This window comes from Artemia sp. Qi Xiang Cuo, chromosome 6, assembly GCF_049724085.1.
Source record: "Artemia sp. Qi Xiang Cuo chromosome 6, ASM4972408v1, whole genome shotgun sequence".
In the NCBI taxonomy this organism is placed as follows: Eukaryota; Metazoa; Arthropoda; class Branchiopoda; order Anostraca; family Artemiidae; genus Artemia; species Artemia sp. Qi Xiang Cuo.
The window spans coordinates 58,828,489-58,844,984 of NC_142799.1; the positions used below are offsets into that span (position 1 = coordinate 58,828,489).

General features: G+C 36.1%; 1 protein-coding gene and 1 non-coding gene across 2 annotated transcripts; one reads left to right on the forward strand and one right to left on the reverse strand.

Annotated features, from left to right (window-relative positions):
- Positions 1-2,159: 2,159 nt before the first annotated feature.
- TRNAL-CAA (transfer RNA leucine (anticodon CAA)) lies at positions 2,160-2,242 on the reverse strand. Its single transcript has one exon. It is a non-coding gene; the product is annotated as a tRNA-Leu (tRNA).
- A 13,045-nt stretch (positions 2,243-15,287) lies between these two features.
- On the forward strand, positions 15,288-16,079 carry LOC148951456 (uncharacterized). Its single transcript, XM_089091113.1, has one exon. It carries the CDS (start codon positions 15,288-15,290, stop codon positions 16,077-16,079), a length of 792 nt encoding a protein of 263 aa, XP_088947239.1.
- Positions 16,080-16,496: the final 417 nt, after the last annotated feature.

Sequence of the window (16,496 nt, forward strand, 5' to 3'; positions counted from 1 at the left end):
GTGAGTCTCTTTGATTTACATGTTTCTCTTTGGCTGTTTTAGTAGTTTTTTTCTTTGAGTGGTTATTTTGGGGGTTGGTGTCTCTTAGGGGCCATGTGGGTCTCTTTGGGATATGCTTGTCTCTTTGGGGTGTTTGAATCTTTTTGGCCTCTATGTGTCTGTATGGGCGTTTTTTTTTTCTCTTTGGGCAGTGTGTGTGTCTCTTTGGGCTTTGTGTGTCTCTTCGGGCTGTGTGTATGTCTCTTTAGCCTGTGTGTGTCTCTTTAGGCTGTGTGTCTCTTTGGTCAGTTTGAATCTTTTTGGTCTGTGTGTGTCTCTTTTGACTGTTTTTTGTGTCGTTTTGGGCTTTGTGTGTCTTTGTTGGATGTGTGCGTCTCTTTGTGCCATGTGCGTCTCTTTGAGCTGTATGTGTCTCTTTGGGCTATGGGTGTCTCTTTGTGATGTGTGTCTCTTTAGGCCGTGTGTGTCTCGTTAGACTGTGTCTTTTTGGGGTGTTTGAGTCTTTTTGGTCTGTATGTGTCTCTTTGGGGTATGTCTGTCTCTTTGGGATGTTTTGAGTCTGTTTTGACTTTGTATGTCTCTTTCGGATGTTTGTGTTTATTTGGACTGTGGGTGTATCTTTAGGCTGCAGGGTTGATTGGCAAAAGTATGTATTAGTGAAGCTATAGTGGAGGGCGAGTTGCTAGAGAAAAATCTAAGTTAATAAGGATTTTCGACCATAAACGTTTGCAAGAAAATTAAGGAAAATACAATTCGTCGGTTCGTAGGTGGAACTTAAGTCCAGGTATGGATTGAAAAATAAACTATTGCTCTAGAGTCTGAACTAATAATGGTTTTTGACCATAAACTCTAGTTTCCTATAAGAAAATTATGGAAAATACAATTATATCGTTCAAATGTGAAACTTAGTTCCATTCTCTGGTTCAAATGTAGAAAAACCCGTGTGGATGCGTTGAAATAAAAAAAAATTTAACAAGAAATGACTGAAAAGTGTTATTCTTTGGTTCAAATGTAGAAAAAACCCGTCTGAGTGAGTTGAAATAAAAAAAAATATTAACAAGAAATGACTGAAAAGTGTTTTGGAGGAGATGGCTTGATTGACAGAAGGATGTATTAGCGAAGTTATAGTGGAGGGCGACAATGTCTTCAAAGTCAAGGCTATAAGAAAAAAAAAGTTCGGAATATTTTTGTCGGTTTGTAGTTTACGACCTAATATCAATAACAGTAATGATTCTATTTGAACTTTCTCCAAGTTGATCAAATTGGTCTCCAAATGCTTCACTATAAAAAATAGTTTGAGACAAGAAAAAAAAACTAAAATAATGTCGAGAAGTCACTTTCAACACTCAGAGAAGTTTTTTCTTTTTTGTGTGTAAGTTTTTATCTGGGTATGTGTAAGTTGTGTGTGTGTGTGTGTGTAAGTTTTTTTTTATGTGTGTTGGTAAATTTTTTTTGTGTGTGTGTGTGTGTGTGTGAGTTTTTATTTGTGTGTAAGTTGTTGTTTGTGTGTGTGTAAGTTTTTTTTTTTGTGTGTGTGTAAGTTTTTGTTTGTCGGTTTTAGTTTTTATGTATGTTTAAGTTTTTGTGTGCGTGTAAGTTTTTGGGTGTGTGTGTAAGTTTTTGTGAGTGTGTAATTTTTGTGTTTGTATAAGTTTTTGTGTGTGTGTGTGTGTCTAAGTTTATGTGTGTGTGTGTGTGTATGTAAGTTTTTATGTGTGTGTGTAAGTTTCTGTGTGTGTGTGTGTGATTTTTGACCATAAACTCTAGTTTCCTATAAGAAAATTATGGAAAATACAATTCTATCGTTCAAATGTGAAACTTAGTTCCATTCTCTGGTTCAAATGTAGAAAAACCCGTATGGGTGAGTTGAAATAAAAAAAAGTTTAACAAAAAATGACTGAAACGTGTTTTTGAGGGGATTTTTTGATTGGTAAAAGGATTTATTGGTGAAGTTATAGTGGAGGGCGACAATGTCTTCAATGTCAAGGCTATAGGAAAAAAAAAGTTCTGGATGTTTTTTTAAGTTTGTAGTTTACGCACTAATATCATATCAGTAACGATTCGAGGATGTTTCCCCATTTATCGATAATCAGGCAATTTTCTCAAGCTCTTGGTCAGAAAAAGAGGCTGTTTCCAAAGATTTAGAATAAGAAAAAAATTGTCAGGTGTGGGACTCGAACCCACGACCCCAAATGGGGGCCAGATCTTGAGTCTAGCGCCTTAACCACTCGGCCAACCTGACTTTTAAACAATTCTTGATCATATTCATATTGTAATTCAGTTTCATTGGTAAAGTTCAGAATTGAGCTAACTTTTTTCTCTTCTCTAAGAAAATTCAGAACCTCGTCTAAATTAACCTTCAAAAAATGAAATAAAGCTATGGCGACGTTGCATATTTTATTCAACATATCCGACAAAGCACTGGAGGGGTGCATTCCTGTCTACTTTTGGAGGATGTTTCCCCATTTTTCGATAATCAGGCAATTTTCTCAAGCTCTTTTCTCAAGGTCATAGCTTTTGACTGACAACACTAACATCAAAACTTAAACAGTCAGAAATAGAGGTTATTTCCAAAGAATTAGAATAAGAAAAAAATTGTCAGGTGTGGGACTCGAACTCACGACCCCATATAGGGACCAGATCCTAAGTCTAGCGCCTTAACCACTCGGCCAACCTGACTTTTAAACAATTCTTGATCATATTCATTTTGTAATTCAGTTTCATTGGTAAAGTTCAAAATTGAGCTAACTTTTTTCTCTTCTTTACGAAAATTCAGAAGAGAATTGGAACATTTTCCACTTTTATAGTTTTTTTCTATTTAATCTATTAAAGCCCCTAACAATTTAGGTTCTGCATAAATCCTTTTACAGAAGTTATTTAGTGAAATCACAAGACATGATGAAAGAAAAAAAAGTACATAAGAAAAAAATTGTCAGGTGTGGGGTTCCAACCCACGACCCCGTATGGGGACCAGATCTTGAGTCTAGCGCCTTAACCACTCGGCCAACCTGACTTGTAAACAATTCCTGATCATATTCGTATTGTAATTCAGTTTCATTCTGTGTGTGTCGTCTCTTTGTGTGTGTTGTCTCTGTGTGTTTGTCGTCTCTCTCATGAACTTCGAAAAACTCTTGCATTTCAATGAAAGAAATTCAAAATGAACTATGAAAATCAACAGAATGTAACTGTGACAAGGTAAAGCACATCAAGTCAAGTTTTGATGTTAGTGTTGTCAGTCAAAAGCTATGACCTTGAGAAAAGAGCTTGAGAAAATTGCCTGATTATCGAAAAATGGGGGAAACATCCCCCAAAAGTCGACAGGAATGCTCCCCTCCAGCCCTTTCTCGGATATGTTGAATAAAATATGCAAAGTCGACATAGCTTTATTTCATTTTTTTAAGGTTAATTTAGACGAGGTTACGTGCGCGCACGTAACCTCGTCTAAAATAACCTTAAAAAAATGAATTTTTTAAAAATGATAATTTCATTTTGAGTGAAACTCAAAAAGAGCAGAAATTAACATGAGCAGGGCTCAATACCCCTATGCCTTCCCAAGTCCGGAACATTATTTGCACTTCACTGAAAAAATATAAATGTTTTGACTTTTATAGCTTTAACAAATCAAATAATATTAACATTTTGATTACTAAATATCAGTATGTGTACCTAGAGGGGGAGGGGGTTTGACCCCCCCCCCCTCCCCCCGAAATGTATGTGTGACTCGTAAAAATGTAACAAAAATGGATATAAACAAATTTTGTATGCGTTTTTGAGTTTTTTTTGTGTAACCCCCCCCCCCCCGAAACTTTTTTGTTGAGTAAAACCCCCTCCGAAAAAAATCCTGGGTACGGCCTTGTATATGTATATTAAACTGACAATTCACATTCATTTGTATTTTTTTCAGTAAAGTGCAAATTATGTTCTGGCCTTGGGATGGCATAGGGGTTTTGAGCCCTACTCATGTTAATTTCTACTCGTTTTGAGTTTGACTCGATTATTTATTGTAATTTCTGTTCGTTTTGGGTTTCATTTATTTATCGATGCTGATTTGTGGTAGTTTCACGCTTGGTATATTATTTGACTTTATCTCTGCTAATTTTTTGTTTAATGGAGTTCTTTACTCTTCTTTGAAAAACTGATTTTATGGAAAAAGTTTTTAAATTAATTTCTGTTCGTTTTATATTGACATGGTTTTTTCAGAGAAAAAGAAAATAATACTTTAAATCTTTTCGTTTTTTAAGACTTTATAGTTTGGCCTGCTATTTGTATGCTGGAGAAAAATTTTCAGCAATTTTTAACAACATACACCCTTTTAAAAATCTGGACACATATAGTACTGTTTAATTTAGTTTCATACCTCCTCTAGTTGACCTGAAATGGAAAACTTGATACCATTGGCAAAAAAATCTGTTTACTTTCTTTGATAGCTTGGATATACTTACGCTATTTTGATTTGGTTGAATTTTAAGAGCGAAAATGGGAGGGTTGGCGAGGGAAGGGGGATTATTTGCCCTCAAATCACTTTCGACTATTAAAAAGGGCATCAGCCCTTTCTATTTTCAATCGAATGAGTGCTTAAGTTCCCACGACAGCTCCTTTGATACGAAGCACCCTGGTCTAAACAACAATAACAACAAAAAATAATACATTATAACCAAATCGATCTATACAATAAAAATACAAATCGCTCTAATGACTTTTGACTATTAATAAGGGCACCAAGTCTTTTAATTGCGAATCGAACGGGCCCCTTTTTGAAACGACAGCGCTTTCTATGAACACCTTATATGCTCTCAGGGCATAAATTACAACCCTTACCCTAAGGTCTGTTAGGGTGGTTGTCATCCTCTAAGACGGAATTTCCAGAACTTTCAACTACGTTAAACAACATGGCTATCTCCGAAATTTGATTGGATGTGTTTGGGGAAATGGTGGGCGTGAGAGGGGTGTTAGTCGCTTTCCAATCACTGTTGACTATTAAAAAGGGCACAAGCTACTCCAATTTCCAATTGAATGAGCGCTTTTCGAAGTTTCTACGACAACTTCTTCGATGCGAAGTGCCCTGCTCTAAAGGAAAAAATTAATAAATAATACATTGTGCCAACATCGTTCTCATATGCCCCCAGGGCATAACTTGAAACAATTGCCCTGAGGGTTGTGGGGGAGTGTCCTCCTCTTTACTTAGTCCCAGTTTCTTGCCTGGTTCTCGAGTGTCCCCGTTCTTTACTTAGGCAGCGAGATCGTGCTGCCTATGATTTATACAACAATTTTCTATATAAACCTTATATGCCCCCAGGGCATAACTTACAACCCTTGCAGTGTGGGTTTTGAGGAGGTTATCATCCTAAAAGACCCGATTTGCGAAATTCACAACTACGTCGGACAAAATAAATATATCAAAATTTTGATTGGATGTAATTTGGAAAATGGTGGGCGTGAGAGGGGCGTTAGTCGCTATCCAATCACTTTCAACTATTAAAAAAGGCACTAGCCCTTTCAAATTCCAATTGAATGAGCCCTTTTGAAGTTTCTACGACAACGCTTTCAATAAAACTTTATATGCCCCCAGGGCATAACTTACAACCCTTGTCCTGAAGGTTGTGGGGAGAGGGGCTATCATCCTTAAAGACCTAATTTACAAAACTTTCAACTACGTTGAATAAAATGGCTATCTAAAAATTTTGATTAGATGTGTTTGGGGAAAAGGTGGTCGGGAGAGGGGGGTTAGTTGCCCTCACATCACTTTCGACTATTAAAAAGGGTACTATCCCTTTGAATTTCAAATCGAATGAGCCCTTTTTAAAGTTTCTACGACAAAGATTTCAATAAAAACCTTATATGCCCCCAGGGCATAACTTATAATCCTTGCCCTGAGGTTGTGGGGGAGTGTCCTCCTCAACAATATATTTTCTATCTGGAAATCAACTACGTTGAACAAAATGGCTATCTCAAAATTTTTATTGGATGTTTTGGAGGAATGATGCGCGTGGGAGGGGGCTAGTTGCCCTCCAATCACTTTCGTTATTGAAAAGGGCACTAGCCCTTTGAATTTCCAATCAAATGAGCCTTTTTTGAATTTGCTACAACAACACCTTTTTTCAAAACCCTATATGACCCCAAGGCATGACTTAAAACCCTGCCCTGTGGGTTTTGAGGGAGTGTCCTCCTCAAAAACATATTTTCTATCTTCTAATCAACTATGCTGAACAAAATGGTTATCTCAAATTTTGATTGGATTTGTTTGGGGAAATGATTGGCGTGGGGGGCTAGTTGCCCACCAATCACTTTCGAATTTTGAAAAGGGCACTAGCCCTTTGAATTTCCAATCGAATGAGCTTTTTTTGAAGTTTCTACGACAACGCCTTCTATAAAAACCTTATATGCCCCCAGGGCATAACTTAAAACCCTTGCCCTGAGTGTTGTGCGGGAGTTTCCTCCTCATAAAAATAATTTCTATCTGCAAATCAACTACGCTGAACAAAATGGCTATCTCAAAATGTGATTGGATGTGTTTGGGGGAATGATGGGCGTGGGGGGTGGGGGAACTAGTTGCCCTCCAATCACTTTCGACTATTAAAAAGGGCACTAGCCCTTCGAATTTCCAATCGAAAGAGCCCCTTTGAAGTTTCTACGACAACCCCTTCCATATGAAGTGCCCTGCTCTAAAGGAAAAAAATAATACATAGTTCATTGTGCCAACATCGTTTTTATATGCCCTCAGGGCATAACTTAAAACCCTTGCCCTGAAGGCTGTGGGGGAGTTTCCTCCTCAAAAACATATTTTCTATCTGGAAATCAACTACGCTGAACAAAATGGATATCTCAAAATTTTGATTGCATGTGTTTGGGGAATGCTGGGCGTGGGGGGTGGGCTAGTTGCCCTCCAATCACTTTTGACTATTAAAAAGGGCACTCGCCACTCCAATTTCCAATCGAATGAGCCCTTTTCAAAGTTTCTACGACAACTCCTTTGATACGAAGTGCCCGACTGAAGAAGAAGAAAAAAAAAACACACATTGTGCCCACATTGTTCTTTACTTAGGCAGCGCTAGCGCGCTGCCTATGATTCTAACAAATGTATGTAATGTATTTATCGATAAGAAATCCTATTGTAGAGGTTGTGATGGCTTCAGTTATGTAGAAGATTACATATAATTTCAATCCATACAAACAATAATACTCCTTTTCATCCAACCGAAATTCTTTAGTAATAATATTAACAAGGACTTTTACCAGAATTACTATTCATCACCAATTTTTTAAGCATATTCAAACTTGATCCAAAATTGATATTGCAAATTTAAACGTAGGACGATACTAATGAACGTACAATTATTGATTTGCACATTTTAAAAGCGATTAATCAGGGATTTAAGGGACTGGTACCTCAAATTATATCCTGGTTAGGCTTGGGTATGATTTGGGAAACAGGCAGGAATTAAATAAAAAAGATCTTTTCAAATGAAAACAAGGAACAAATTTGAAACCTATTTGAACAGATTACTCTTTATATGAAGGGGGCTGTCTCCTCCTTAGCTTCTTACTCTTTACTGTGAAGTTTGGCTTTTTTCAAATTTAAAAGAAATTTTACAATTGGAAAAATAAGAGTTTTCAAAGCAATAAATAATTTTTGTTTAATGAGCAAGGTGTTGAGAAGGGGGCAGTCCCCCTTATATACAGAGCAATGTATATTTGTTTTAAGTTTTAAACTAGCTCCTTACTTTAGTTGAAAAAACATTTTTATTTGTTCAGTTACATTTCATGAAACTGTAAGGTTTTATGAATACAAAACTTTTGGTAACACATAAAAAACGATCAATATTTCTGTTTGGATTTTGCGTGGTAATCAAACAGTTCGTGGTAACGAACTGTAAGTAAGGAGCAGCCCAGCTCAATAGTAACCAAAACTCTAAAAAACGGTTTTTTATATCAGTAAATATATCAGAAGAAGTGGCTTATTATGCTGATTCCAAACATATATGATCCGTTAAGTTGTGTATCCAAGGCTATGAGGCCGAGAAAATTAGCCTGATTTTTGAAAAAAGGGAAAGACACCCTTGAAGTCATAGAATTTTAATGAAAATCACACCATCGGATTCAGCGTATCAAAGAGCCCTATTGTAGAGGTTTCAAGCTCATATCAGTAAGATGTGGAATTTTGTAATTTTTGCCAGAAGAAAGATCACGGATGCGTGTTTATTTGTTTTTGTTTTTTTTTCATGGGTGATCTTATCGATCCAGTGGGCCAAAAATATTGATAGAGGGCTGATTCTAACGGAAATGAAAAGTTATAGTACCTTTTTTAAGTGACAAAAAAATTGGAGGGCAACTAGGCCCCCTCTCACACCCAGGGGGTATATAAGGTTTATATAGAAAGTCGTTGTATAAATCAAAGGCAGCAAGATCGCACTGCCTAAGTAAAGAACGGGACATTCGAGAACGAGACAAGAAACGGGGACTAGTAAAGAGGAGGACACTCCCCCACAACCCTCAGGGCAAGGGTTTTAAGTTATGCCTTTATTAACTTTATTAGTTATGCCTTTATTAGTTTATTAACTTTTTCCTTTAGAGCAGGGCACTTTGTATTGAAGAAGTTGTCATAGAAACTTCGAAAAGCTCTCATTCAATTGGAAATTGGAGTGGCTTGTGCCCTTTTTAATAGTTGAAACTGATTGGAAGGTGACTAATACCCCTCTTACGCCCACCATTTCCTCAAACATGTCCAATCAAAATTTTGAGATAGCCATATTGTTAACCATAGTTGAAAGTTCTGGAAATTCGGTCTTAGAGGATGACAACCACCCTAACAGACCTTAGGGTAAGGGTTGTAATTTATGCCCTGGGGGCATGTAAGGTGTTTATAGAAAGTGTTGCCATTTTCAAAAGGGCTCATTCAATTGGAAATCAAAAGGTCTAGTGCCCTTTTTAATAGTCTAAATGATTGGAAGGCTTGCCATTTTTATAGTAAAGATCAAAGTGGGTATAATGTATTATTTTTTGTTGTTGTTGTTTAGACCAGGGCATTTTGTAGCGAAGGAGTTGTTGTGGGAACTTTGAAAAGGGCTCATTTGATTGAAAATAGAAAGGACTGATGCCCTATTTAATAGTCCAAAGTGATTGGAGGGCAACTAGCCCCCCCCACACCCATCATTCCCCCAAACACATCCAATTAAAATTTTGAGATAGCCATTTTGTTCAGTATAGTTGATTTCCAGATAGAAAATGTTTTTGAGGAGGACACTCCTCCATAACCCTCAGGGCAAGGGTTTTAAGTTATGCTCTGAGGGCAAATAAGGTTTTTAGTAGAAGGCGTTGTTGTAGAAACTTCAAAAAAGGCTCAATCAATTGGAAATTCAAAGGGCTAGTGCCCTTTTTAACAGTTGAAAGTGATTGGAGGGCAACTAGCCCCCCCCCCCCACGCCCATCATTTCCCTAAACACATCCAATCCAAATTTTGACCCTCAGGGCAAGGGTTTGAAGTTATGCCCTGGGGGTATAAAAGAACAATGTTGGCAAAATGCATTATTTATTAACTTTTTCCTTTAGAGCAGGGCACTTTGTGTTGAAGAAGTTGTTGTAGAAACTTCGAAAACCTCTCATTCAATTGGAAATTGGAGTTGCTTGTGCCCTTTTTAATAGTCAAAAGTGATTGGAAGGTGACTAACACCCCTCTTATGCCCACCATTTCCTCAAACATGTCCAATCAAAATTTTGAGATAGCCATGTTGTTTAACATAGTTGAAAGTTCTGGAAATTTGGTCTTAGAGGATGACAACCACCCTAACAGACCTTAGGGTAAGGGTTGTAATTTATGCCCTGGGGGCATATAAGGTGTTTATAGAAAGTGTTGTCATTTTCGAAAGGGCTCATTCAATTGGAAATCAAAAGGTCTAGTGTCCTTTTTAATAGTCAAAAGTGATTGGAAGGCTTGACGTGTTTATAGTAAAGATCAAAGTGGGTATAATGTATTATTTTTTGTTGTTGTTGTTGTTTAGACCAGGGCACTTTGTATTGAAGGAGCTGTTGTGGGAATTTTGAAAAGGGCTCATTTGATTGAAAATAGAAAGGACTGATGCCCTTTTTAATAGTCAAAAGTGATTTGAGGACAACTAATCCCCCTTCCACTCCCACCCTCCCACACCAACCCCCCCCCCATTTCTGCTCTTAAAATTTGACAAAATCAAAATAGCGTAAGTGTATCTAAGCTATCAAAGAAAGTAAACAGATTTTTTTTGCAAATGGTCTCAAGTTTTCCATTTCAGGTCAACTTGAGGAGGTGTGAAACTAAATTAAACAGTACTATTTGTGTCCAGATTTTTAAAAGGGTGTATGTTGTTAATAATTGCTGAAAATTTTTCTCCCGTATACAAATAGTATGCCAAACTATAAACTTTTAAAAACGAAAAAGATTTTAAGCATTTTTTTCATTTTCCCTGAAAAGACTCAGTCATTAAAAACGAACAGATATTAATTAAAAAACTTTTTTCGCAAAATAGGTTTTTCAAAGAAAAGTAAAGAACTCCATTAAACAAAAAATGAGCAAAAATAAAATCAAATAATCTACCAAGCAAGAAACTACCACAAATCAGCATCAATAAATAAATGAACCCCAAAACAAACAGAAAGTACAATAATTAACTGAGTCAAACTCAAAACAAGCAGAAATAATTATAAGTTGGTCTCAAAGTCCCTATGCCTTCCCAAGCCCAGAGCAAAAGTTTCACTTTACTGAAAAGATACAAACGAATGTGCATTGTCAGTTAAATCTGAATATATTGAAATTTAGTAATAGAAATGTAAATATTATTTGATTTATTAGTTACAAAAGTAAAAACATTTTAATTTTTTCAGTAAAGTACAAATTTTGTTCTGGCCTTGGGAAGGCATAGGGGTTGAGAAACTTGAATTTTCAATAGAAGCAATTATTATATTTGTAAAGAGCATAAACAAAGGCATCAAGTGGTATGTTCACTTTATTTGTGGGCCAAGTCAATAATATGAACTGCAAAAAATTTACCAAAATATATACCCTGAATTGATATATTTAGGGGTGGAGATAAATTTTGTTTGCAACAAAAGTGGGTAAATTTTTGACAGTTCATATTATTGACTTATGAATAAGGTAAACATACTACTCACCATAAATACATAAACACAAACACACTTATGAATAAAGTAAACCTACTACCAATTCAGGGTTTATATTTGCACATTAGGGAGGTGGGGGTGAAGTTTATTTCTGATACAAATTAGAGGCAAGTTTAAACTTTACCCCCACCCCACCCCCTAATGTGCAAATATATAGCCTACCCTGAATTGGTTATGTTCTTTCCAAATTATATTTGGAAAGAACATAAAAGAAGGCATAAAGTAGTATGTTTACTTTATTAGTAAGTCAATAATATGAACTGTCGAAAATTTACTCAAAAATTAATATTATGTTTGTAAAGAGCCTAAAAAAAGCATCAAATGTTATGTTCACTTTATTTGTAAGTCAATAATATGAAATGTGAAATATTTACCAAGTTATGCATCTTAATATCTGAGATAAGGGGTATGGGGGGCGGGGGGATAAATTTACAAAAGTTCTGTTTGAGATGTTTGCCCAAGTCTTAGACAAATTTGCTCTTTAGGCTATTCATCCAGCCAAAGATACTCTAAGCCCAGTACCCAAATTCCTAAGTACCTCAGACAACCAGAACCCACAGCAGTAAATTTTTCACAAATCATATTATTGACTTAAACAGCATTCACAAGCATGTCTAGCTAGAATCCCATGTCTAGACATGTGTCTAGCCAGAATCCAATGTTTAGGCAATGACCATTCACAAGTAAAATTTGGTGCTTAGCTAAAACTACAAATTTAGTTTCAAATTGTCATTTCTAGCCAATCAAGAGAGCTAATGCAGGCAAAACTTTCAAAACTGTAATCCCTATTTTTACTGTCACAAGATAATGGATGAGATTTGCCTTAGTGTACTTTACTATTATGTCTGGTGTTGCATATTTGCCTGATATAAAAAAAAACAATTAGCCTAATGAGAAAACAAAAACTAAATTTCAATTACAAATGTAAACAAAAATGATGAAAATAGTGGAACTTGACACATTCTGATGGGCTGTAATAAAAAATCCTAGACATTGAGTTCTAGAGTCTAGAACTCAATGTCTAGCCAAGCACCTTGTCTAGCATGTCTAGCTAAGCACTGAATTTTACTTGTGAGTGGTCATTGCCTAGACATTGAATTCTGGCTAGACACATGTCTAGAGGACATCCACCATATGGCTAATATGGGAGTAAAGTTAATTTGTGATACAAATGGATGTTATATTTAGATCAAGGATGTAATTCTAGGTATATATTTGCAAATTAGGGGAGTGGGGGTATATATTCTGCAAATATGTAGGTTCTAAGAAATTCATGAATTTCTTAGAAAAACTGAGAAAACAAGGAGATAGGTGAAGATAAAGGCTCTACCCCTGCAAAATGTGTTAACTAGGATTATTCTGCATATCATAGAGTACTAATTGTTTTCTTAATGTTTCCTTATGTCCAGCTCAACTCCTAGGCTTAAAATACTGGTTGGCCGGTTGGCTAATTTAAAGATTTATATATATATATATATATATATATATATATATATATATATATATATATATATATATATATATATATATATATATATATATACGCGATAGTTTTTGCTTATTTTAAGTTGTAACTCATTCTTTAGCTTTCATCTAAAAAAATATGTTTTTTTAATTAATTTATATATAATTAATTTATATATTTATATATATATAATTAATTTATATATAAATTAATTTATATAATTAATTTATATATATATATATATATATATATATATATATAGGAGTTCATATAGGAGTAATTGGAGTTCATTTTTTGGCAACGCTGGTGAAAACACATGCTATTTATTCTAAGTGAAATAAACTTCATTTTTGTGGCAAACGCTATCGATTTTGACAGACTTTGGTATCAATCGGCTGGAAAATAATCAGTGAATTGACTGCGATTGAAAAAAAGACTCAAAACTTCTGTCTCTTCTCTTTTCTGGACCGTCATAACTATTCAAACACGGCGGAAATAATTTTTAATATGAGCAGTGTTGCCGGTGATTGATTGTTGCGCTGGCGGAGTTGTGCCCGAAATTCGTAGTGTAGTGTTGCCAACTTGTGTGCTGATTCAAAATTAGCCAAAAAAGCAAAAAAAAATTTTTGTGACGAATATGAGCACAGCATCAAAACCTCCTCGTCAGTCTCCCAAAAAAGATGTAGATAAATGCTCAGCATGTGGATTGGGACTGGAAGAAGACAGAAAAGCCATCCTTTGTGATGGTTGTGAACTCTGGTTGTGCGCCACATGTCTCGACATGTCTGATCCCAAATATGAACTATTTACTAGAATGAGTCGCCGTTCGGGATCCATGTGGCACTTCCCTAGGTGTAAATATAGTGATAAGCCTATCACACCTGAAATCATTCATGAAATAGTGATTGATTCCCTTGCCACGTTCAAAGCAGATTTACAGAACGAACTTGAGATAAAATTCCAGTCACTGTTGAAACCTCTGGCTGAACGAATTTCCCTAGTAGAGCAGGAAATAGCTTCTAAATGTTCCCAAGCTGATTTAAAACAACAGGTTACCACCGTAGTGTCAGTCGAAGTTTCTAAAGCTAAACAAAGCCTGTTCAGTGAAATTTCCAGTAAAATTGACACAGACTTGCAGAGCCAAGTTCCAGTGCAGGATACTAACCAGGTTCAGCGTGAGCTTGGAGAAATTGCACAAAAACAGAAGAATCTAATTTTATTTGGCCCAGAAGAAGATGCTGCAGTGAACCAAAAGTTGCAGAATCAGGTGGACTTAAAGTTTATCAACAAAGAACTCTTGCGCAATTGCTCTGTGAAATGTTCCTTTTCTGTGAGATTGGGTCATAAACAAGTTAATAGAAGTAGGCTGATAAAAATGATATTCAAGTCCCCGCTTGATCGCGATTTGGCCGCCTTCTTCTTAGTGAGTAAACAAGATGCTCTTAAAACTAAAATACCAAATTTTCGAGTTTCTCATGACAAAAGTGAAGCCGAGTTAATCGATAAGAAGTATGATGTTCTAAAAAAAAGAGCTGAATGAGAAAATTGCAGCCGGAGAGAGCGGTTGGAAGATCAAGACACGCAAAAACGGACCGGAATTAGTTCACGAGGAGCCTTTTCATCGCCAAGCCGGATTTGAGATGTCTGAGTGAAAATCTGCAAGTGATTTATACTAATGCTGACTGTTTGTCTACTAAACGGGAAGAATCTAGTGAGTTAACGTGGGTCCGTGTGCCACATGTGGTTGTTGAAACTGAAGTTTTGCCAAAACATTGTAATGACCCATTAGCTTACTTTCAGCATTTAACTGATTATAGTTTAGTGTTTAATAAACAAGCAAAATGAGGGATATGCATTTATATTCATACATCCATTAAGTTCAGTGAGATTGTTAACCCCATTTTTGATTTGGTTTCTGAGTGCCTTGTAGTTGATATTAAGTTACCTTTGCTGAATAATTATCTGCATCTTGCTGCTTTTTAGAGGAGCCCAACACTTGGTCCATCTAGTTGTGTAAATGATGCCAATATTTTGAATTGTTTGACTTATCTTGTGAAAAATAGTCACAAATTACTTGTGGTGGGTGATTTCAACCTCCCTAATATTGATTGGCAGACACTGAGCACAAGTCAGCCAGGTGAGTCGTATGAACAGACTTTTTTAGATAGACTTGATGATTTGTTTTTGCACCAGCATGTAAATAGCCCCACGCGGGCAAGAGGCGATTCTATTCCCTCAATATTGGATTTAGTAATTACGAAACATGTTGATGATATTTTAGGCTTGGAAATGTTTTCTCCACTAGGAAAAAGTGACCATTCTGTAATTCAAATTACTATGAATACATTTGCCCAGCGAGAAAATGCTGATTCTCGTAGGTATGATTATGCTAGGGCTGATTATCAGTCAATGAGGGAATTCCTTGTGTCTTTGAATATCACGGATGAGCTGCAGAAAGGAAAAGTGGCGCCTGACGTTGCATTTGAATTTTTTAAACAGGCATTGATAGAATGTAGGGATAGATTTGTTCCTTTGATTAAAAAAACATTCTGGCCAAAGGAAGAGACCAAAACTACCTAGACATATACTCAAGTCGATCCAGGAAAAAAATCATCTTTGGAGATCTTACACTAAACTAAAAATTGAACAAAAGATTTCGCAAAAACAAAGTTCTATGAATCAGGATGATGACACATGGTCATTGTATAAACGTGCTAGGAACAGGGCCACAAAGTTGTTAAGAGCAAATAGGGAAGTAGTGGAATCACACATTATTCAGTCAAGCAAAACTTGCCCAAAGCAGTTTTGGAAATATGTAAATAGGAACAAGCCAAACTTTTCACCGAGTAACTGCACATTCACGCATCCAGTTACACAAGAAAAAATTGATGACAATTTTGATAAAGCATGCATATTTAATGAAACTTTTGCATCAGTTTTTGTTACACCTAACCAGACACATCATGACCAAGATTTAGTTCAGGGAATACAAAGTGGGACTTTATCATGTAATGATATAGACTTTAGTGTTGCAGAGGCTCATCAAATACTTAAAAAGCTTGATACATCTAAGTCCCCATATATAGATGGATTTCCTAACACTATGATAATACAGATTGCTGATGTAATTGCACAACCACTTACGTTTCTGTACAATCAGTCCTTGGCGACAGGTTCCTGTCCCTCAGGTTGGAAGAAAGCAATGGTTAAACCCCTACACAAAGCTGGTCTAAAATCAGATTTTAAAAATTACTGTCTGATCTCCATCACATCTATATTTTGCCAGGTTATGGAAAAGCTGATTGTTGCAAGAATCCAAACTTATTTTGATGAAAATAATCTTTGGAATCCTGCCCAGCATGGTTTTCATAAAAGAGAAGGTCTTGCAACACTCAACTTCTGGAAGTTATTGTTGATTTTCAGCATTATGCTGATCTTGGTATACTGTTTGATTGCATTTACATAGACTTCGCCAAAGCTTTTGACAAAGTTTCAATGTCACAACTAGTTGAAAAATGTCAACTCTATAATATTGGTGTAAGAACTGTTGATTGGATTGCTGATTATTTGCGTGGTAGGTCTCAACAGGTAGTTGTTGGTGAAGCAGCATCTCAATCAATTGATGTCCTGAGTGGGGTACCCCAGGGTAGTTGCTTGGGCCCTATACTCTTCTGTATTTTCATCAATGATTTACCATCTTGTGCTCGTCATTCGTAAGTGAAGTTGTTTACTAATGATGCTAAAATTTACAACCAATATTAACTACCGATGATGAGCCTATGCTTCAAGAAGATCTTGATTCAATAACACGATGGTGCGAGTCTAATTTGATGTTTGCAAATGCATCAAAATGTGCAGTGCTTCTTTACAGGAACAAAAATCA

Bases quoted from the DNA above. Each gene is read 5' to 3' on its own strand.
- LOC148951456 (XM_089091113.1), top strand. From the start codon at position 15,288: ATGAATCAGGATGATGACACATGGTCATTGTATAAACGTGCTAGGAAC.